Source organism: Triticum urartu, chromosome 5 (assembly GCF_003073215.2).
Source record: "Triticum urartu cultivar G1812 chromosome 5, Tu2.1, whole genome shotgun sequence".
In the NCBI taxonomy this organism is placed as follows: domain Eukaryota; kingdom Viridiplantae; phylum Streptophyta; class Magnoliopsida; order Poales; family Poaceae; genus Triticum; species Triticum urartu.
This window is the reverse complement of record NC_053026.1, coordinates 23,873,923-23,898,044: the sequence shown is the minus strand read 5'-3', so window position 1 is coordinate 23,898,044 and position 24,122 is coordinate 23,873,923. Positions and strand designations below refer to the sequence as shown.

General features: G+C 45.8%; 1 protein-coding gene across 3 annotated transcripts; it reads left to right on the top strand.

Annotated features, from left to right (window-relative positions):
* The first annotated feature begins 9,487 nt into the window (after positions 1-9,487).
* On the top strand, positions 9,488-13,641 carry LOC125507377. Of its 3 annotated transcripts, none has more exons than XM_048671964.1 (5): positions 9,488-9,864; positions 9,971-10,162; positions 12,207-12,343; positions 12,849-12,941; positions 13,350-13,641. In XM_048671964.1, exons 2-4 carry the CDS (start codon positions 9,998-10,000, stop codon positions 12,901-12,903), a joined length of 357 nt encoding a protein of 118 aa, XP_048527921.1. In that variant the 5' UTR covers positions 9,488-9,864; positions 9,971-9,997; the 3' UTR covers positions 12,904-12,941; positions 13,350-13,641. The 3 variants fall into 3 exon arrangements, 2 of the variants coding, with proteins under 2 accessions (XP_048527921.1, XP_048527922.1); XM_048671965.1 differs by having other exon boundaries at positions 9,963-10,162; XR_007282884.1 differs by having other exon boundaries at positions 11,484-12,941.
* The last annotated feature ends 10,481 nt before the right edge of the window (positions 13,642-24,122 follow it).

Below are 24,122 nucleotides of genomic sequence, written 5' to 3'. Positions count from 1 at the left end.
CGTGGGTGAAACACATTATACATGTTTGAGAAGTAAAAAAACGCATGAAACACACATTAATTGGAGGCAGTTAGCGAGGAATGCATACATTGGATTTCAACATTAAGTGGTTTCAAATATTGGAAAATCCAAATTAAGATGGATACAGCCTTATGAATCTAAGATCATGCCATTTGTAAACCATATTTATGTATAAAGGATGTTGTGCTTTTGAAAGTATATATAAAAAATGATGTATATAGATTTTTATTTCAATCAAAAATGGATCCTGCCCGAACAAAAATAGAATACAAACTGGATTCGAATTGCGTTGGCATGGTAAACATGCACTCTTGCTCTGCAAAAATTTGAATGAAGCGGGGAAAGTTGCAGTAACCGCCCGAAACCAAAATCTGTGAGATGGAAATTACTGCCTATCCCTAACACGCAAACCCTATCAGCTCGATTTTCTATAGGTTTCGATAGGGGTAGGTTTGTAATTTCACTCAAACGTGACATAACCGCCTCTCACCCGGATTCATATACGGTGGGCACCAAAACACAGTGTCTCCTCGGCCGAAATTGGCTCCCTCCCCGATTCATACACGGTGGGCGCCAAAACAAGCCCTCTCGGCAAATATTCGGTGTATGTGAGATTACCGTCCTATCCCCAACCGACTAATATTGTTGTGATGTAGGAAATTTTAAATGGGGGCTAAGTTTGTAAATTTCCTCGCATTTGAGACAAGCGTGCCCTGAAGACATGGTTCCCCCTGCCTCTCTCCCTCCATTTCCCCATTCGTACTCCGTGGGCACCAAAACACCCTCTCCACCCCAGCCTCCTCCGTCTGCCACCCCATCCACCACCGTCCTCCACCATGTCGGAGATGATACCCCGATGCTGTCGTCCATTACAAGAGATCGACCTCTCTCATCCATGGCTTTGGACCAAGATCCTTGCATCCCATCCTCTCGCTTCATCCCCGCCATCGTCCACCTTGCCGGCGCCGCTCCTACAACTTTCTCGTCCACCGCGCCCTGCCGCCACCGTCTACCCTCCTAGATTTGCTTCCATGCCGTCAACAACCATCGTTATCGTAGCACCATCAAATTCTCAGCAGATGCATACCAGAGGCGATACTCTTTCGTATTTGCTCAACTTATTTATCGTAGCAAGGAAATAGATCGCCACTACTTTACTCCAATTTCTTGTCCATCACTTACTTGTTAGTTGAAAGCAAACATTGGTTGCGAAGTTGCCTTTGTCTGGTTTGCACCTTCAGATCCACCATGGCATGCTCAACACTATACTCGCAATGCTTATGTTTTTCCCCTTTTATAGTCCACACTACTTAAATGATAGTAGACTAAATTTCGAAATTAGGTCAGGCAATTTTTGAGAGCTCGCCGTAGTTCACCAGTGCGAAGGAAGGGGCTCGGGTGGGGATGGTGGTTGTGGGGGCGGTGGTGGGGCCTCGCCGAACAAAGAAAACTCGACGCGGGTGGGGGCGGGGGTGGGGGTGGCGGAGGAACACAGGCGGTGGGGGCGGTTCAGGGGGTCGGGGCCGGTGGTTCAGCCGGCAGCCTATGCGGTGTTCTATATGGGAAGAATCAAAGACAAGGAAGAAGAAGGGTTAGGAGACGTAGGATCTTCATCCAACCGCCTTAAATGGTCAACTGGCCTGAATGACAAAAGTCGCGCGACTTGCATGCAGACATGCCTTTATATTCAGTACCATCATCGTAGTTGTTTAGCACTGCTCCTGAATCCATCAAGCTAAACAACGTGCCACTCATAATTCCAAACTTGTTGCTCAAATACGAATATGATATAATGCTGATATTACTAAAACAGATAACATTTAATTGGTCAGCTAATGTTCCTACTTTACTTTCGAAAAGCACATGCACCACATATAGAGAGACAGCAGGGAGTTGCATTCTTAATGCACTCTGGTTCATCATGTGTGGGCACTGCACAACGAACATTTTATTATCCAAAATCTGCTTGCTCTTCTTTAGCATGTTCCTCTTCCGTTCTTCTTTAATAAGTACTCTCTCCGTTTCTAAATCCAAGTCTTTGTATAGATTCCACTATGGACTACATATGGAGCAAAATGAGTGAATCTACACTCTAAAATGCATCTATATACATCTGTATGTGATCCATAGTGGAAATCTCTACAAAGACTTATATTTTAGAATGGAGGGAATATGATAGTAGTACAATATGTTCCTTGTAGTGAAGATGAGAAGGGACATTTGCAGTGTAGAGGTCAATACGGTCGGGTGTGATGGACACTTTGAACTCTTCGGGCCTCTTTGATTCATAGGATTTTTTAAACATAGGAATAGGAATTGTAGTGGCCTGCCCACTTGAATCCTATAAGATTAGCAAGGAAATGCAGGGAGCTGTGTCGCCTTTGAGAGTTACACTGATATTAACAGTATCGCACCTTCAGTTGAAGAGAGCTGGTATCCGAAGCCTTTCTAGCCGTACCGACAATACTAGCACATATATTCCAGCAAGTTCCACTTTGCTGATTTTACTCCTGATGCTTAGGGTTTTCCCAATATATCTACACTACGATCCGCGTGGGTGCTTTGTGTCCTACTAGCAGTTGTTCACCCTTTAAAGCTAAATAACACACCAATCATATGTCCTAAGGTTCTTCAAGTACTAATGTGATATGATACTGACATTAGCTAACAGACACACATTTAATTGGTTAGCTAATGCTCCCAATTGAGTTTCCAAATGCATGTGGCCACATATAGAGAGACACCATGGAATTGCATTTCTTTGGGCGCTCTGATTCATCATGGGTGGGCAACCAACATTGTATAGAAAGAAGGGCAATCTCAATAATATGCTTCCTCTTCTGTTTTTAACATGTACCTCTTCTGTTCTTCTTTAGTAAGCACAGTATGTTCCTTGTCAGGAAGAGGAGCAGGGACATCTGCAGTCGACAACTCTATTGGGCTGGTTCTGCTAAATGATTTTGCACTTCGAGTTGGTCTACCATAATACCCGAAAATGGTGGGAGCTGCGCGGTCTTTGATAGACTAAACTGATAATAACAGTTGTGCGCCTTTAGATGAATAGAGTTGGCCTGTAGGTGATCGATAGGCTGCATATTAGTAGCGGCAAAACCTTGTGTTTTCCAACCAGTTCCACTTTCCCGATTTATTTATGGTGGTTATGGCGTACCCCTCTTATCTACAATACGATCTGCCTACTGGCTTTGCGCTCTCGTTATCATGGTTTGGCAATAAACTTTCTATACGGTATATTATGAACCTATCATCTGCCACTACAAAAAAAGACACATCCGTAACATTTTGGGCCGAACGAATTTTTTTCATACTTATGACACTTCTATGACGATAATTGTGACAAAACCCGGTATCATCATAGATGTGGTGGGCTCCTACTTCTATGAAAAAAAATCATGACAAAAATGGGCTTTTCGTCTTGGGCAGGCCGGAGACGCAGCTGCATGACATTCTTTGGGTCGTCCATGACGGAAAAAACCATGGTAGAAGCGAGGGCGCGGAAAATATCAGGGAGTTCCCGGTATGGTGGGTGGTCGGGGGCCGAGCGATGCGCGTTTCTCTCATACGTACGTGCATGTGTGCGAGGCGTTGCGCCCTAACTGAACCCGAGCGAGGCGTTGGGCTCTAACTGAACCTGAGCGATTGCACTGCAGGCTACGCAGTACTGAACCCGAGCGATCGATTGATGGCTGTTAACTGAACCCGATCGAGCGATTCCTTCGCTACTGCTGCCAACTGAAGCCGATCGACGCTGCCTCTAGATGAATAGTGAGCGTTGTTGGGGGGTTTGGATGAACAGTTCCCGATGGGGGTTGGATGAACAGGAACCCGTGGTAGTAGAGGCCATTGCCGCTGGATGAACAGGACCCCGATTGATCGAGCCGGTGGATGAACAGGACCCCGTGGAGGGCTGGATGAACAGGACCCCGTGGAGGGCTGGATGAATAGTAGCCGGTGGAGGGCTGGTTGAACAGTAGCCGATGGAGGGCTGGATGAACATTAGCCCGTGGACGGGTGGTTGAACAGGACCCCGTGAAGAGGGCTGGTTGAAAAGTAGCCAGTGGAGGCTGGATGAACAGGAGCCCGTGGATTAACAGTCGCAGGTGGAGGCTGGAGGAGGTCGACGGTGGATGAACAGTAGCCCGTGGAGGCTGGAGGAGGTCGACGGTGGAGATGAACAGTATCCCATGGAGTCCCGTTTTGCGGCACGCCACACCCCTCCCGATGAACAGGACCCCCATTTCGACCGTAGCACTCCAACACAAGTCCGTTTCCTCCGTTTTGCGGTACGCCACACCCCTCCTGGTCAATAGGACCCCGTTTCGACCATAGGAGGTCCAATAGAAGTCTGTTTCCTCCGTTTTGCGGTACGCTAGACCCCTCCCGATGAACAGGATCCCGTTTCAGCTGTGGCCGGTCGAACACAAGGCCGTTTCCTCCGTTCTGCGGTACGCCAGGCCTCGTTTCCATCGGCTATTCCGTCCAAGACGGTTGGCTCATGATGAACAACACGTGTTCCGTTGCCTCCCAATGAACAAGACACATATCGTTGCCTCCCTATGAACACAACGACGGCACAGTTTCTCCGTTCCGATCCAGCCATGTACATGAGCCCTGGCCGTACGTATGTGTGAGTAGGCGTTTGAGACCCCGCCCGTATGTACATATGTGGCCGTATTCTCTTTCTTGCATCCTGGCCGCTGTACGTACGTGTACATGCTACGTGCACACCTCTATTATGACACGTGCGCCCCTCTACATCGACCAGTATGTACGTACACGTTCGCGATCAGAATGACAAAGCTATGTATAATTTAACCAGCTGGGTCCCGACTGTCAGGCACTTCCTTGCGTGCGAAGATGTAGCTGGTGGGTCCCAACAGTCAGGGGGGCAAATCATTTTTTTGCCCATAATATGTACGCACTTCCTTGCGTGCGAAGATGTAGCTGGTGGGTCCCAGCAGTCAGGGGAGAAACGTTTTTTCGCGAAATACGGTGGCCCGTCCGGTGGGTCCCTGCTGTCAGGTGGAGGAATAATTATTTTCCGCGTAATAAGTAGGCACTTTCTTGCTGCGGCCGTGGACCCAGCTGTCAGCCTCTCCACGTACAGTACTTTTCCGATGGAAGTCGCTCATTGACCATATTGACCGTGCCGCACCGAGAGCACCAAGGCGGTGGACGGCGGCGAGGCCTAGGAAGGGGACGACGCGGAGCCGGGGAAGACGTGGCAGTGGATGCCCACGCGGAGAGGAGTATGAGGGTTCACTGGTTCGGCTGCGGTGTGAGGATGCCATCGCCGCAGGGCCTGGCCAGCGGTGGGAGTGGTAGGGGGAGGTGAGGCCTCCGCGGCAGCATAGCCGGCCATGGGAGGCAGGAGCAGGCGGCACGACCGGTGCTGCTTTGGGCGGCTAGAGCAAGAAGACCTGAGGTTGAAGAATCACAACGGCCGTTGGATGGACATCGTACGGTCACTGCAGCTAGAATCGTTTATATTGACTAAGTTGACAAAGCCCTTGGTACGCATCAACTTAGTAGGCCCACATGTCAGCTTCCGAAACGGTGCGCCCCAGATGTCAGGGGGAGGAATCATTTTTTGGGTAGGTGAAGCTAGAATATCCGAGATTGAAGAAGAAGCACGACATCTGTTGGATGGACATCCAACGGCCACTTTTGCTAGAACCATGTGTTGACTATACGTTGACAAAGCCTTGCATACGCGTCAACTATTTTTTTTGAGGGGACGGGTCAACTTAGTAGGCCCACAAGTGTGTGGCAGAGAACTTATAGCCCATTTGAGATTTGTAAGAATGTACATCCCATTTTTGAATTCTAATGAAATTTACTACAGCTCATTTACAGTTTGTTAAAAGTACAACCCATTTTCTAGCTAGGACAACGACTAATAATTTCAACAAACCGTTCAAAACAGAATTCAATAAAATTTCCCACATTTTGATGGGATCCGAAATATTTTTATCTCGAAATTTCTAGTCAGATTAAATACAATTTCAATATAAATTTGGATTACGTAAAAATCCAACAAAACATTGCGCGCGCAACAATTAATAAAATTAAAATTTTCAAATCCAGAAATAATATTTTATAAAGTAATTACGTGTTTGGTGCATCTTTTTATACTTACTGCCCAGTTTTTATAATTACACCCCATTTATTATTTCTTAAAGCCTATTTTCTTGTTAAGCCTAATTCATCCCTCCTAGGAAAGATTTGTAGCCCAGCGGGACGGAGAATAACAAGATGACCTTGCCTGGGTATTCCTCAAAAAAAAGTATAGCTGGGCTAGCCATTTTCAACTTGAAAAAAATTAATATCTGGGCTGGATATCTGGCCTGGGCTAGACGGGCCACAGCCCGCCCAGTTAATACCCTGCTCTCCTCTAAACAACAACGAAACATCGCTCAGGAAAAACTCTGCAGTGCTCACACCTCAAAAAGATAAATACTGCTCGAGCTGCTTGGTCCCAGCTGTCGGCCGCTCCTTGTGCAATTCTCTCGTTTATTGACTACATAGGTTGACAATGGTGTGGCACTACAAAAAATATGTCAACTAGTGACCTTCTGGCAGTGACCCTGGAAGAATTGGTCATAGATCTATGACCATTTGAGACCAATTGGTCAAAAGCTGTTCGGGAGGCTCCAAACCCTAAACCATTGCGACCATTTTGGTCAGAAAGGTCGTAATTTCCTTACATGAAATGATCATAAAGCAAACAGCGCTAGTCCGCTGCCTTATTTCTAGTTTTTAACGACCAATATAGATGGTCGTAGCCTTGTAAATTATGGTGGGTTGCTATGACTAGGCGCCACCTCATCAGTTTTGCCTATGTGTCATGTCCATGTGGCAGTTTTTGCCCTAGGTTGTGAAGCAACCTATATTTCTGTCATTCCCAAAATTCCCCAAAAAATCTCATAAATTCTTTGGGTCATATCTTCATCAAATATGTAAAAACCTTCCTTTCCTAGTTCAAAAATAATTCAAAAATATTCATCTTTCCTATTTTGTTCAGAACAACAGTTTGTGAAGGAAGTACCACTTTGGCATGTCCAAATAGTATCCATTTTCTACAGTGCTTTCCTATGCCCAAATAACCATCCTCCACCAAATACCAGCTCAATCCATTCATTATTTTGAGCCGAGCTTCAACATTCGTAGTTATGTCCAGTGTGGTAGTTTGCAAAGCAAGTAGCACCTAGACTCCTCCTTTTGAGCTGAAAATTTATGAAGACGGTCTTCTTAGTAACTGATCATCCTCAGCCAAAACTCACGCCCATTAGCCATGTACATTTCCCGTACCGCTAATCAAACACTTGGCTGCTAATTCATGTTTGAGCATCGATCGGTCTCCTCATGAGAATCTTATGTTGTAATTTTCTTCCTAGCACCTACCTGGGGAGTGCTCAACCCGCTAGACATGCCTAGGCTGCCCAGAACACATGGCAACGCCACAGTCATGCGGTGACCACACGGCGGGCATGCGAGTTTACGCGCTCTAGAGTTGGGGGCGTCGGCCACCGCCCAAACCTTGACGTATCGCCACCAAACCATGTATTTATGATTAAATAAGTGATTATGTAATTATAAATGATTTTTGGAAAAAATAAATAGTAAACTATGAGGCAGCTGCAGTTCAAATTTGACCCGCTTTCAACTGAATCGGCGAAAATTTGTCTTTTTCATGAGAGGTGGATCAAAACTTTTTACACCCAACCATTTTGTCAATTGTGCATTACATATGTCCTAGTATTTTATAAAATTGATTTGGTCCAATTTTGCAACAATTATTTGGAAGGTCCTTCACAAAAAAACCTCCTTTTGGGCACTCGAAAAATAGAAAATGGTTTTTTCGTCCAAAGAAAATGAAAACTTCCTTAGGCAACATTGTTTTTAATTCCAATATACACCCTTGTGCACAATATGAGATCATTTGAACAAACTATGCATTGAATATGGCCATAAGATTGATCATTTGGCTTGAAAAATCATGAATCTTCACACATGATAGCTCATTTCTGAGAATACTTTTTAAAAATAATTGTCGCATTACAAGTTTATTATTTTTCCTGGAAACTTGATCACATATAATGACATAATACGAAGGTTTTCCAATTTTTTGATTTTTTTTTTGAATTTTTTATGCCCGTTTCAAAATGCGGTCAAAACGGCGGGAATGACCGTTCCTAGCTAGTGGTTGAATCTTGGAATTTTTTTGATATTTCTATGATTAGATAGATACTTATGTACCTAGAAATGATTTTTTGAAAAAATAAAGAGCAAACTATGAGGCACCTGTAGTTCAAATTTGACCCGCTTCTTGCTGAATCGGCGACAATTTGTCTTTTTCACTAGAGGTGGATCAAAACTTTTGACACCCAAAAATTTGGTCAATTGTGAATCAAATATGGCACAGTATTTTAGAAAAATGATTTGGTCCAATTTTGCAACAAATATATGGTAGGTCCTTCACAAAAAGAACTCAATTCGGGCACTCGGAAAATGGAAAATGAATTTTCCGTGCAAAGAAAATGAAAACTCCCTTAGGAAACATTGTTTAGAATTCCAAGATGCACCCTTGTGCACAATATGAGATCATTTGAACAACCTATGCCATGAATGTGGCCATAAGATTGATCATTTGGCTTGAAAACCCTGAATCTTCACGCGTGATAGCTCATTTATGAGAACACTTTTTTAAAATAATTGCCGTATTACAAGTTTATTATTATTCCTGGAAACTTGGTCACATATAATGACATAATGCGAAGGTTTTCCAATTTTTTTTAATTTTTTTTGAATTTTTTATGCACGTTTCAAAACGCGGTCAAAACGGCGGGAATGACCGTTCCTAGCTAGTGGTTGAATCTTTGAATTTGTTTGATGTTTCTATGATTAAATATATACTTATGTACCTAGAAATGATTTTTAAAAAAAATAAAGAGCAAACTATGAGGCACCCGTAGTTCAAATTTGACCCGCTTCCTGCTGAATCGGCGACAATTTATCTTTTTCACTAGAGGTGGATCAAAACTTTTGACACCCAACCATTTGGTCAATTGTGAATCAAATATGGCCTAGTATTTTAGAAAAATGATTTGGTTCAATTTTTCAACAAATATATGGTAGGTCCTTCACAAAAAGAACTCAATTCAGGCACTCAGAAAATGGAAAATGAATTTTCCGTGCAAAGAAAATAAAAACTCCTCATATCAACATTGTTTGTCATCACAAGATACACACATGTGAACAATATTCATTCATTTTAGCAAACTATACGTGGTTAATATGTTGAATGTTTGCCCTAAATAAGAGGATAAAAACAATAAGAAAAATATAAGCTGAATTCTGATTGATGGAATCCGTTGTGGCATGAATCGATGACGTGGCAAACATCCGTCCATCCATATATCCATCCATCCGTCCATCCAACCCACTGCAGCCTCTCTCTTTCACACGCGCGTGAACCCTAGCCGATCCAGATCCCTCCGCCGCTGCCCCGTCCTTCCGCCGCCCTCGCCATCGGTCTGCACCCTCCCCTTCCCTCCCCTCCACTCCTCACTCGCCTCCGGCCTCGGCCTCCGCCTCGTCACGGCGGGCCAGGGCCATGGACGCCGCCACCGCGGGCCGCACACGATCTCCGCCGCGCGCGCCGGGATGAGCCCGAGCCCCGGGCCGGATCCGGGCCCCGAGAAGTCGGTCGCGTGGCCGGACCTCCGGGGCGGCCTCGAGCGGGCCGGCGCCCTCGCCGCGGAGCTCGCGGCCGAGGCTGAGGAACAGGCACGCCTGGCGCGCCGCCTTGAGGACGCGCACGAGGTGAGAATGCTTGCTCGCTTTGCTTCGGTTGGCTTTGCCCCCGCTCGCCGCGCCCCTTTTGTTGAGCATGGCCTGATCCTACTGCTGCACGTGAGGAGGGAGTCAGGTGCGGTAGGGCGCGGCGCTGGACGAGATGAGGCGGCGGCTCAAGTGGCGGTGGGCACGCGCGGACGAGCTCGCCGTCGCCAGGCGGAGGGCCGGCGAGGGCGTCGACCGCCGCAAGGAGCAGATGCAGGCGCAGATCGAGCGGGTGCTGCTACTCTCCAGAGCCCTCGCCGCCGCGCACCCACAAGTGCAGGTACCTGCCCGCCTGTTTTTTCCTCTCCACGCGAGACCAGAACGCATTGGAGTATAATCCATCCGATAGTTGTGGTTGCCTGCGTTTGGTCCGATAGAAGTATAATCCATCCTGTACCCTGTACCCTGTCCGGGTCTTCCGTGAGCTGCCTGTTGCAGAGAACCACTATTCTCGTACCAATGGTGAGAATTCAGTACTCATGTGCCTCCCCTGAGCAACAATGCTTAATAGGATGTGCATGATTTTAGCGTGCGTGTATGTCCCATAGGCCCATATAAGCAATAGCAATCATTTTGAAAGCATATGCCACACATATAATGTGAGACAACAGTACATTGTCAGCACCAGTATTATTCCACATCCTAAATTGCATGTGCAGAATTTTGTCTGCCACCCCGTTATGCCTGGAGGTTTCCCTTCATAATTCTAAGTTGGCGATTCTCTGCCCTGTTGTCTAGCTGTGGCCACCAGGTGGTGGCCTTTCTGGTCAAGGTGGTCACATCATCAGTATTTATTTGCTCTGTTTGTAATGCTTGATGTTTAGCGTGTGAAACTGGGTTTTGCATGATAAATTAGTCACCTTTGGTGATTTCTACAGTAGAAATGTGACTTCCTTTGTTAATCAGCTTTGGAAATCAGTTGTGATCTTAGTATCATGTGTGTAATTGTGTATGCTTATATGATGTCTCGCACATTTCCTGTACCAACAATATAAATTAGTGAGCATAGCTTCTGTTGTCAGTGCAGACAACTGTTCCTTGTAATGTACATACTCTTCCTTTTTTTGTGTCATTTCTGTTTATCTTGTGCTGATGCTACTTAGTATGTACTCACATCTTCATGCTGGAAGGATAATACTGTAGGTAGACCATTTACTATTTTTTTCATTTTTGAATATGGCCAACTCTGCTTCCCCCCATCTGCATATCCTATGTTCTGAGGGAGTGCTGCTTAGTTTTAATACATATGAGCATAATTATGAAATAGTATCGCTCATCGCCCCCCGCAGGCCTTTTAAGTTCCAATCAGTCCAATCTGCTAGTTTAGTTTGCCACAGTTTGGGGCTACTCCAATCTGAACATGTCCCTGTAGCTTGGAGTGCCTTGGGTTTCACTTAACATGTGTGTACATGTATGGAACAGAGGAAAAAAGTAAGAGGGCAATTCAATTTCAGAGAGAAAGAGAGAGAGATATGTACATGTATGGTTCAGGCAATGATTTATGCATGTATTCTTGGACTGCACCATGGATGAGCATGTCTTGTTCAACTAAAAGAATTTATTAATTGAAAAGAACTAACTCCAACAAGTAATACGTGCAGGTACTTGTGTGGTGAGAAGCAACCTCCGGCTGATCATCAGGGTCATGGCGCCCCCTCACCCCGTGCATTTGGTGAATGTTTGGGAACTCTTTTGTAAATTTGTTAATCAGCATTGTATTGTACCACTTCCTGGTTGCCGTATCAAATATTATACCATTGCACTATTTAGTTACTTTTCAAAGTTGTGATAAATATAGTTCTTTTTTACTTTCAAGATAGCATCAAATTCATGTCTTCCATTTTTCTCATCTACGTTGTGTGTCTATATATAGCAGCACAGTTTTAGTTGCTCTGTAGGTTATCAGTAGAACTCAACTAGCCAATTAACAAGTGAACTCTATCCATTTGTTGAATCCATATTTAGAAAGTTCACTTACCCTGCTACTATAACAAACTGCTGGTGGTGGCTCTTTCACAGGTAGTACATGCATCATCAGTCCTATATAGCTGCTGCTTATGTACTCATTTTGTTCTAGGAAAGTGGGAGGGCAGGGGCCCTTGATTTTCTTGCATAACTTGAGCAAATTTGATTTTTATTCTCTGAAGTTGATTCTCATGTGTGGTCATACCAATAACACATGCTTAAGACATCAGTGGCTGGACTGTAGATGTTTGAACCAGGAAAAAAATTGTGGGGAAATAAACCATTTATCCTTTATTGCTTTGTGTTTTATCTTCTAGAATTAGTGTACTTTACTTATATGTTTATATGTTGAATGACAGAAGCTCAAGGTGAAGAAGGCCATCGAGAAGGGCAACGCCGACGGCGCCCAGATCTATGCGGAGAACGCCATCCGCAAGCGCACCGAGCACATGAACTACCTCCGCCTCGCCTCCCGCCTTGCCCCATATGCCCATGAGTGATATATACTACTTGCCTACTGCTGTATCATATTGCTTACTTTTTTACATCAGATCAACTATGAAGAGAATTGGTGGTGGTTAGGGTGTTCTAGTGCTTATCTAATCCTCTTTCAAGCCTTTCGAGATAGAGTTCTTTAGCTGACAAGTTTAGCAAATGCTGTAGTGCTTATGTTTTAGTTTTACACCTGTGTAAAAATGAATGGCTGCTACTGTTTCTAATTTTAGGTTGGGATGAGATGCATGTTTGCATGCTTGTGCTTCTGTCACTACAATCTATACTACTGCTATTGTCATATCCTGGTTGTTTTGTTGCTACCAATATTTTTCCCATGTTTTGTTTCCTTGCATGCTTACTACTACAATCTATACTACTACCATTGTGCAAGATGTTCACATGTTAATTTTTGTTGACTAAAATCTCTTATGCCGTTGACTTAGCTTGACCCAGAACAGCAGCATCCTTGATGCGTACTAACCTTCACCTCGTTCTTTCTCTCGTAGACTCGAAGGTCGCCGTATGCAAGGCACCAAGGTGCATGGTGCTCGCAAGCGATGAATGGAGGCTGTTTGACATCGGCTACGCAAACCACCATTGTGAGCTCCTCCCTTTGCTATCCTACAACCATGCTCTGTTTCATTGGTTAGTTAAGATTTTGATGCTTTTCGCGCCGTGGTTGAGTCCTTGCCGACTGTTGTGTCGACGATCAAGTGCTGGTGTTCGCGCCGTGGTTGAGTCCTTGCCGACTGTTGTGTCGATGATCAAGTGCTGGTGCCTCATCTGGCTATTTTATTTGCTGCTGGTAATTAGTAGTATTAGAGTGTCTCTCCTTAGGGGTTGTTTTAAACAGCAAATGATCTACTGTATCAATTTTTTGCTGTTCAAAGATCGAAATCCTGGTTCATTTTCAAAGATCGAAATGTTGTTGACCCTATTCTTCTATGCTTAAATGGTAAAAATGTCGCATTTTGCTTGTTCTAACCATTTTTCTTGATAACTTGCAGATGCTGGCCTTCATTCATGTTTTGTCGTGAGGTCCAGGATGAACAAGTTGGGATAAGCATTGGAGCTAGTTATACTGTGATAGTTGTGTTACCTGATGTGAACATTTTTTTATTGTAAACTTGATGTGAACCATATTTTTCTGTAATAATGTGTTACCAGGATGAACCATCCTTGCTGTGTTACCAGGATGAACAAGTTTGATTGTAATAATGTGCCAAGTTTGGCTCTTTCACGATTGTATTCGTGATGTGAACCATATTTTTCCTGATTAGTCGTGCTCTGTTTGAAGCATTTTGTTTTCTCTTTGTTTGGATTTAAATTTTGTTATTTATTTACTGGAAAATTGAGATCTGAAGAATATAACAGTGACAACTGGGATCCACTTGTTAGAACCTGACAACTGGGTCCCATCTCACTAGTGGGCTCATCTTTTGGAAAAAATAAAATAAAAAAGGCCATGGCCAAGAAAATAAAAAGGCCGAATTCTTGGGCCAGGCCCATGTAGCTAATAAAAGCACAGGAAAAAAATATATAGAAAGGCCGAATTGTTGGGCTCGGCCCATGTAGAAAATCGAATTGGACCGGGCTGATTCTTGTGCCACATTAGATTGCCATGTCGGATGCCTACATGGCCTGGGGAGGCTGCTAGTGACCAAAACAAAACAATAGGCATATTTTGGTCGTAAACGTCCACGACCTTCTCACAGAGAAGGTCGTTAATTTCAGTTTACGACCGCCAGCTTTTGACCTTCTGTTTTTTGGTTAAAAAAAGGTCGCAAATGAAAAACAATGACCTTTCAGTGACCAATAGTTAAGGTCACAAGTTGACATATTTCTTGTAGTGTGGGACCGTGATGTTAGGAAACCAGGAGGAAGCTAAAAATATTACAGTTGTATATAATAAGGAGGCACTTGTGTACGTGCGGCTATGGCCCTAGTTGGTCCCCACTGTCATCCTCTCCAGGTAAACTCATCTCCTCATTCCTCATGCCGTTGACCATGTTGACAACGTGAAACGGCGGCGCCACGACGAGCGCAACATCTCGAAGGACGATGGAGAGGGCCTCACGGGCCCTATGGATGGTCTGATACAGCGCCCGCTGCTTATTCGGGAAGCTAGGATCATAGGCCACATGTCCGCGACGACATTGTCCTTCGCTTGTTCACCGGTGCTCATTGAGGAGATGGAGGTTGCAGCACAGGTCCTCCTGCGCTGGTAGCTCTTCCCCCATTAGGGCATCGAAGTGGGCCGCACCTGCTCTATGGTGAACATGGCATGAACCGGCTTGGATAGTGGCGTCAGCTCCTGGTCGGAAGCTACGTCCATCATCTGATTGTCGTTGCTCAGCTCGGCGAGCTCGCTGGCGAGCCAGCATGTCCGGCTGCTGGACCGACCCGCTGCCAAGCACGAGTCTGACTGCCCTCGCCCACCCAGACCACCTCCCTTGCTCGCGCGCGCTTTCCGCCCGAAACGGTCAGCGCCGCCCGCCCTGCTTCCCGGTGCAGGCGATTGCTCCGCCTTCAAATGACACAAGTGTCGTCCGTCCGTCCGTCTGCCGCCCACATTAATGATACACGGTTGCCGAGGCGGCTACTCCGGCGCCACATGTTCGTCCCTCTATCGCCCACCATTGTTATATAAACTGCTGCGCCGGCCATAGCCGCAGTCATCCGCCTCTGTTCCCTTTCTCCTGTCCGCAGCACTACTGCCCACCATGACTTCCTCGCGCTCTAGCGCTCTTCGGGACGGGCGGACGACGGACCACAAGGAGATGGCAGCCATTGCTGCCGACTTCCTGGCCGGCAGGCAGCCAGAGGACGACGACGTCCAATGGAGAACATGGTAGTCGACGATCCGACGCCAACCCCCTCCTCTGCGCCATCCTCACCAGTGCATTGCAGCATGACCATCGGCGAGGCCCGTGCCCAATACATGGACACGGTGAGGCAGAAGCATGAGGAGCAGTTCTGGGAGGCGCAGGACGACGCCGCCTACAACCACCATCTCCTCCAGGAGCACCTGCAGGCGGAGGAGCAGATCTCCACGGAGTGGGCGGAACAGCAGGCGATGCTCGACTCGTCCCGCTCCGCCCGCGAGGGCCGCTTCGAGCGCTGGCGGTACCGCATGCGGGTGGCGGAGGCTGCGGCCGCCTACAAAGAGGGCGATGAATTCGGAGAGGCGTTGTTTTGCGAGACCGAGGACGAGGTAGAGGACAATGCCGGCTCCGACGAGTCCCCGCTCCGCTGGCGTCGACGAGGCCCTGCTCCACCAAGGCCATGCGGCACCAACAACGAGGCAGAGGACACCATCGGCTCCGCCGACGCCCCGCCTCGCCGGCACCGAGGTGGAGGCCCTACTCCGCCGAGGCCCCGTGGCGCCAACAACGAGGCAGAGGACACCGCCGGCCTCGCCCCGCCGGCACCGAGGTGGAGGCCCTACACCGCCGAGGCCCTGCCCTGCCAACAATGAGGCAGAGGACATCGCCGGCTCAGCCGAGGCCCCACCCTGCCGGCAACGAGGGGGAGGATTTCCCCCGCTTCGCCGAGGCGCCGCCTCGCCAGAAACGAGATAGAGGACATCGCCAGCTCCGTCAAGGCCCCGCCTTGCTCCCAACGAGGCCGCGCCACACAAAAAACGAGGAAGAGTAGAACACGGTAGGTCAGCGCCACTCGGGTCCAAGTAAGGCCACCGCTGCTACCCTCCAGTTGAAGCCAAGCTAGGCGGGTTGACCATTGACGGCCGATTAGCTTCTTGGAGACAATGTGGAGTTGGAGAGCTATGTTGGACAAGGACACTGCTTTAGTTACTTAACTGCAGATGCAGTTGGGTTACTCGCATGTGGGCCCAAGAGGCAGCTGGCCCACATGTAAGTGATGCAACTGCACCTGCTGTTATGTCACTGAAGCTTAGTCCGCTGGAGAAGAAGCTTCTGTTCGGCTCAGCTGGACACGGGTGCTATGGTTAATAATTATACCTCCTAAGGAAGTCCTGGACTAAGGGGTCCTCGGGCGTCCGGCCTGTTAGCCATGGGCCGGACTGATGGGTTGTGAAGATATGAAGACCGAAGACAGCAGCCGTGTCCGGATGGGACTCTCCTTGGCGTGGAAGGCAAGCTTGGCGACCAAATATGTAGATTCCTTTCTTTGTAACCGACCCTGTGTAACCCTAGATCCTCTCGGTGTCTATATAAACCGGAGGACTTAGTCCGTAGAGGGAGATTCATGACCATAGTCATACAAGCTAGACCTCTAGGGTTTATCCATTACGATCTCGAGGTAGATCAACTCTTGTAATACTCATATTCATCAATATCAATCAAGCAGGACGTAGGGTATTACCTCCATAGAGAGGACCCGAACCTGGGTAAACATCATGTCCCCTATCTCCTATTACCATCGACCTTAGACGCACAGTTCGGGACCCCCAACCCGAGATGCGCCGGTTTTGACACTGACATTGGTGCTTTCATCGAGAGTTCCACTATGCCGTCCTCCAAAGGTTAGATGGCTCCTTCAATCGTCAACAATGACGCTGTCCAAGGAGAAACCTTCCTTCCCGGACAGATTTTCGTGTTCGGCGGCTTCGCACTGCGGGCCAACTCGTTTGGCCATCTGGAGCAGATCAATAGCTACGTCCCCGGCCATCATGTCAGATTTAGGAGCTTGAACTACGTCGCGGACATGCATGGAGATTTGATCTTTGCTGGATTCGTGACCGCGGTGATCGCTCCTGGTCACCTCGATGAACATGACCTAAATCTGTCATCGAACCACATTCAGGAGATAGCTCCTGTAACTGCTCTGGCCTAAGATCCGGAGCATACGACACCATCTAAGGACTGGAGGTTCAACCCCACCACCGAGGCCACAGATTCCCCGGCGTTGGAGCCGCACATGGACTTAAACTCACACAATGTTTGTGTCACCGGAACCCCGGACTCGTCTCTGGGTGTAAGTTCCAAACCATGTGAGTCCACAGACGCCGAACTTGATCGTTTATCGATCTTCGAGTCCAGCGCCGCAGACATCTTCCAGCACTCACCCTTGGGCGATGTGCTAAGCTCATTAAAGAACCTGTCCTTGGCGGGGGACTCACAGCCGAACTATATCCGGTTCGAACTAGAAGCCGATGACAGGGAATTTTGCTCCCCACCCGCCACCCACTTTATAGCCACTATCGAAGACTTAACTGACATGCTCGATTACGGCTCCGATGACGTCGACGGTATGAACGACGATGCTGGAGAAGAAGAGGCCCAGTACCCGCCGTTCACCAGACGTTGGAAGGCTACTTCCTCGTACGATGTGTACATGGTGGATGCACCAAAGAAGAATAGCGGCGATGACAAAGAAAATCCAGTTGAGAACAAACCTCCTGAGACACAGCAAAAATGCCGGCGTCCTCGGCGCCGCTCTAAGTCACGTCGTTCAAAGGACAACAATACCGGCACCGGAGAAAACAATACTCCGAACAATGCCGAAAACAATGAAGACCTTGCCGAGGTAACATCCGAACAGGAGGAGCAAGAAAACAGGCAAGCCAGCCCCGACGAACAGGCCAGGCCCAACGACTCGGAGGACGGTAGTTATCATCCGCTCTCTAAGGATGAGGAAAGCCTCGGCAACGAAGATTTCATCATGCCTTAGGAACCTCTTGCTACCTCTTGAGCACTTGCATTGGTTTTCGCTTGAAGAGGAAAGGGTGGTGCAACAAAGTAGCGTAAGTATTTCCCTCAGTTTTTGAGAACCAAGGTATCAATCCAGTAGGAGGCTACACGCGAGTCCCTCGCACCTACACAAAACAAATAAATCCTCGCAACCAACGCGATAACGGGTTGTCAATCCCTACACGGTCACTTACGAGAGTGAGATCTGATAGATATGATAAGATAATATTTTTGGTATTTTTATGATAAAGATGCAAAGTAAAATAAAAGCAATGAAAATAACTAAGTATTGGAAGATTAATATGATGAAGATAGACCCGGGGCCATAGGTTTCACTAGTGGCTTCTCTCAAGAGCATAGGTATTTTACGGTGGGTGAACGAATTACTGTTGAGCAATTGATAGAATTGAGCATAGTTATGAGAATATCTAGGTATGATCATGTATATAGGCATCACATCCAAGACAAGTAGACCGACTCCTGCCTGCATCTACTACTATTACTCCATACATCGACCACTATCCAACATGCATCTAGAGAATTAAGTTCATAAGAACAGAGTAACGCCTTAAGCAAGATGACATGATGTAGAGGGATAAATTCATGCAATATGATAAAAACCCCATCTTGTTATCCTCGATGGCAACAATATAATACGTGCCTTGCTGCCCCTACTATCACTGGGAAAGGACACCGCAAGATTGAACCCAAAGCTAAGCACTTCTCCCATTGCAAGAAAGATCAATCTAGTAGGGCAAACCAAATTGATAATTCGAAGAGACTTGCAAAGATAACCAATCATACATAAAAGAATTCAGAGAAGATTCAAATATTGCTCATAGATAAACTTGATCATAAACCCACAATTCATCGGTCTCAACAAACACACTGCAAAAGAAGATTACATCGAATAGATCTCCATAAGAGAGGGGGAGAACTTTGTATTGAGACCCAAAAAGAGAGAAGAAGCCATCTAGCTAATAACTATGGACCCGAAGGTTTGAGGTAAACTACTCACACTTCATCGGAGAGGCTCTGGTGTTGATGTAGAAGCCCTCCGTGATCGATGCCCCCTCCGACGGAGCTCCGGAACAAGCCCCAAGATGGGATCTCGTGGATACAAAAATTTACGGCGGTGAAATTAGGGTTTTGGCTCCGTATCTGATCGTTTGGGGGTACGTAGGTATATATAGGAGGAAGAAGTACGTCGGTGGAGCAACAGGGGGCCCACGACGGTGGAGGGCGCGCCTGCAGGGGGGTAGGCGCGCCCCCTACCTCGTGGCCTCCCTGTTGGTTGCTTGACATAGGGTCCAAGTCTCCTGGATCATGTTCGGTGAGAAAATCACGTTCCCGAAGGTTTCATTCCGTTCGGACTCCGTTTGATATTCCTTTTCTTCAAAACCCTAAAATAGGCAAAAACATCAATTCTGGGTTGTGCCTCCAGTTAATAGGTTAGTCCCAAAAATAATATAAAAGTGGATAATAAAGCTCAATAAGGTCCAAAATAGTAGATAATATAGCATGGAGCAATCAAAAATTATAGATACGGTGGAGACGTATCAAGCATCCTGATAACCCACAAGTATAGGGGATCGCAACAGTTTTCGAGGGTAGAGTATTCAACCCAAATTTTCTGATTCGACACAAGGGGAGCCAAAGAATATTCTCAAGTATTAGCAGATGAGTTTTCAATTCAACCACACCTGGAAACTTAATATCTGCAGCAAAGTGTTTAGTAGCAAAGTAATATGATAGTGGTGATAACGGTAGCAAAAGGTAACAGAAGTAAAAGCAATGTTTTTGGTATTTTGTAGTGATGGTAGCAATAGCAACGGGAAAGTAAATAAGCGAAGAACAATATGTGGAAAGCTCGTAGGCAATGGATCGGTGATGGAGAATTATGCCGGATGCGGTTCCTCATGTAACAGTCATAACCTAGGGTGACACAGAACTAGCTCCAGTTCATTGATATAGTGTAGGCATGTATTCTGAACATAGTCATACGTGCTTATGGAAAAAACTTGCATGACATCTTTTGTCCTACCCTCCCGTGGCAGCGGGGTCCTTACGGAAACTAAGGGATATTAAGGTCTTCTTTTAATGGAGAACCGGAACAAAGCATTAACACATAGTGAATACATGAACTCCTCAAACTACGGTCATCACCGGTAAGTATCCCGATTATTGTCACTTCGAGGTCAACGGATCATAACACATAATAGGTGACTATAGACTTGCAAGATAGGATCAAGAACACTCATATATTGATGAAAACATAATAGGTTCAGATCTGAAAGCATGGCACTCGGGCCCTAGTGACAAGCATTAAGCATAGCAAAGTCATAGCAACATCAATCTCAGAACATAGTGGACACTAGGGATCAAACCCTAACAAAACTAACTCAATTACATGACAGGTCCCATCCAACCCATCACCGTCCAGCAAGCCTACGATGGAATTACTCATGCACGGCAGTGAGCATCATGAAATTGGCGATGGAGGATGGTTGATGATGACGATAGCGACGGATTCCCCTCTCCGGAGCCCCGAACGGACTCCAGATCAGCCCTCCTGAGAGGTTTTAGGGCTCGGCGGCAGCCCCGCATCGTAAAACGCGATGATTTCTTCTCTCTGATTTTTTTCTCCCCGAAACTCAATATATGGAGGTGGAGTTGGAGTCGGAGACGCAACAGGGGGCCCACGAGGTAGGGGGCGCGCCCTAGGGGGGCAGGCGCGTCCCCCACCCACGTGGCATGGTGGTGTCCCCCCTGGCCTTCATCTTTGGCAGGTATTTTTCTTATTTTCCGAAAAATGTCTCCGTGAAGTTTCAGGTCATTTCGAGAACGTTTGCTCCTGCACATAAATAACACCATGGTAATTCTGCTGAAAACAGCGTCAGTCTGGGTTAGTTCCATTCAAATCATGCAAATTCCTCTCTCTCTCTCTCTCTGGCCTTGCTCCTTCTCCTTTCTCCTCAGTTCAACACTCCGCCTGCTTATATCTACAACACACACATCACCGACCCCTGCTCCGATGATGCGCAAGGTGACGTCCTTCATCGGGTGTCCCTTATTTCGAGCATGGTCCGATCTACTCCTCTGGCCACACCCGGCCCAGCCTTCGCCGCCTCGCCCATGCAAGTGGCCGCCGCCTAGAACTCGTCCACAATGCTTCTCGATCCAACCTTCTTTCAAGAATAATCTTGGGATGCTACAACCCAAACTAAGGAGTTTCCTTGTGATGCAGATGGTTCTACGGGACACACACCTAGGCAGAGATGCGGGCACCAAGTTGTGGGAATACAGAGGGATACTGATGGAGGTATGTTCTTGCCGAGGATTAGAGCCAACTCACGTTTGTTTGTTTGTTTGTTTGTTTACAAGATCCAGAAAAGCCAAATGCAAGCTTAGGTTAGCGGAAAGAATCATGTGTTTGTTTTTAAAGTTGTTACAAGGAAGTGAATTTTCCTGTCGAGCCAATAGTCCATGACACGTACACTCCCCAATACATTGCTGCCTTATAAGAAGATTGCAGAGTCACAACACACCTGCAATTTAGTGTCCAAAGTTCAGTTCTTGTTGTCCAGCATTCTGATCTAATCTGCGCTAGTTCTGTAGTATAAAAGCAAAATACGTTGTATTGACCTGGAAGTGCAGCAGAGAATGGTTACAGATTAGATTTACCTGTCAGGGTATGCATATACATCATAACAAATAACTGGACTTCAAGAGCAGCAACCTAACTCTCATCAAGAATACACTTGATTTGTGCCTGATCTTTTTTCTGCGTGCTAAATGTTATTACCATATGTCCAGTTGTATTAGAATAGGAGATGTTTTTGCATGCTAAATGTTGTTGCCAACTGTCCAACTTTATTAGAATAGGAGATGTTTCTGTATGCTAAATGTTACTACAAGCAGAACATATGCAATTTACTGTCCAAAGTTCAATTCTTGATGTTCAACAATCCGGTCTAATATGCGCTAATTCTGTAGTATAAAAGCAGAACACCATCTTGTATTGACTTGGAAGTGCAGTAGAGAATGGTTACAGATGAGATGCAACTCTTAGGGGTATGAATATACACCATAACAAATAACTGGTAGCAGCAATCTCACTCTCAGGAAGAATACACTTGTTTTAGGCTTGATCTAGTTTTTGCATGCTAAATGTTACTACAAACTGTCCAGTTTTGTTAGAACAGGAGATGTACCATGAGAATGTGATGTTTTTGCATGCTAAATGTTACCACAAACCGTCCCGATGTATTAGAACAGGAGATGTTTTTGCATGCTTTATTTACATATCGGAAACGAGCGAATGTTGAGCCATGCATGATAAGTAGAAAATAACGAAAGCTATTGTCATATATGTACTTGTTATTTCCATGATGTAGTTTGTTTCTGAATCTTTTTAAACAAATGATTGCTCATATTTAAAGTCCAAATATTTGAGTGTCCTTGCTCGGCATGTATGTGCATAGCCCAAATATTCTAATTCAAATGGCCGGATGAGAGCAGAGCAAGACACATAGATTGTCTTGTTCAATCACCCGACATTATTTCCTGAAGGAATGACCCTGAGCTTGCCAAAAATGTCATTAAAACAGTTGTGGTACGAGGTTCTGGCACAAGGGTTTCAGCAGACAATATAAAATATACCACTCCCTATGTCTCATAAGGTAAGACGTTTTTACAAGCTAACATAGCTTACAAAAATATCTTATATTATGGGATGGAGGGAGTAGTTGTTGCCAAAAAATGCTGGCCGTGTTTCTCTTCCATGTGAAATACTACGGAATGGAAGGCATGCATGGTCGTGGAGCAATTTTTTATGCCGCTGGGCATGCGATTCTCCCCCAACTCTCCTCCAACGTAACTGTTATGCTGCCAAAATTTCCGGTGAAATTTCACACGACTTGTCGAAATTTTGGCCTTGTTTATAAGCATACCGAAACTTTAGGGTGTTGGCTGCAAGAATGTTGAGGGCTTGGCTGCGAGATTATATTATTGGCGGGGTTGGAAGAAAAACAGTTTTGGTAGGCTTAGGGTCATCAAGACCCGTGTACTCGGATAACTTCCTTTTTGATGGAACAACCATCGATGAGTTATTTATCGCCAAAGAAAATTCAGAAAATCTAGCCAAGGGAGAAATGATCTGTTACAAGAAAAACTTGGTTGGAAAATCCTACAAGGCCCGATTACATTTGAGAAAAACATGTGAAACACCTCGTAACATACCTACCGATAAACAAAGATTGCGGCAAAAACAAGTCACATCGGAAAGCCTACCAAGTACAACACATAGACAAATCACCCCCTAAGCACCTGCAGTCGCAGCTGTGGCATCATCATCGTCTCACCTATGACCTAACATATCTGAATTCTCAGTCACAATGTTGCAAAGACACCTTCCCGCATACCGCATTTCCCAACAGTTATGACCACTAGCCCCGTCAATGCTCTCAAAACAAATGATCATCGTCATAAACTTGGGAGGCATGAAAAGATAGTCCAAAGAGTATTGTATCCCAACATATACTGCAGACATAGGTCCCTTCTTTTTCCATTTCGCTTTGTGTTCGATGGTAATTTGTTTGTTAACCTTTTTAGGGTATGCTATTTCAATAGTGCGTTTGATGACAATTTGTTTGTTAACCTTTTTAGGGCATGCTAGTTCAGTAGGCTTCTGGCCTTGATATCCTTCATATATATTCTCTATTTTAAGCACCAACATACAAAATATTCCCCTCCCATGGAATGTTCGCCAATTAGTATTTCTGTAAATATAGAGCATTGTTTGTAATGAAGTGACAATTTAAAGTTTTGATTATGAACAATATTTTCAGTTGAAATCGAATTAGAGGAGAACGCGTAAAGAAAATTCCATCAACCACAATATCTAGCAAGGGGGAATTTACAAGAAAGGAAACTTTGCACTTTATTTACACTCTAGAGCCAAAATAGATTCAGCGTTTATTAGCAACCAGGAGAGCTACTAAAACCTAAACTCATCTCATTCTCAGTAATAAACTAAAAAAGAAAATTCCTAAACTCTTGGCACTTCCTTCCCTTGGGCTACACAACACCACAAAAAAGAAAATC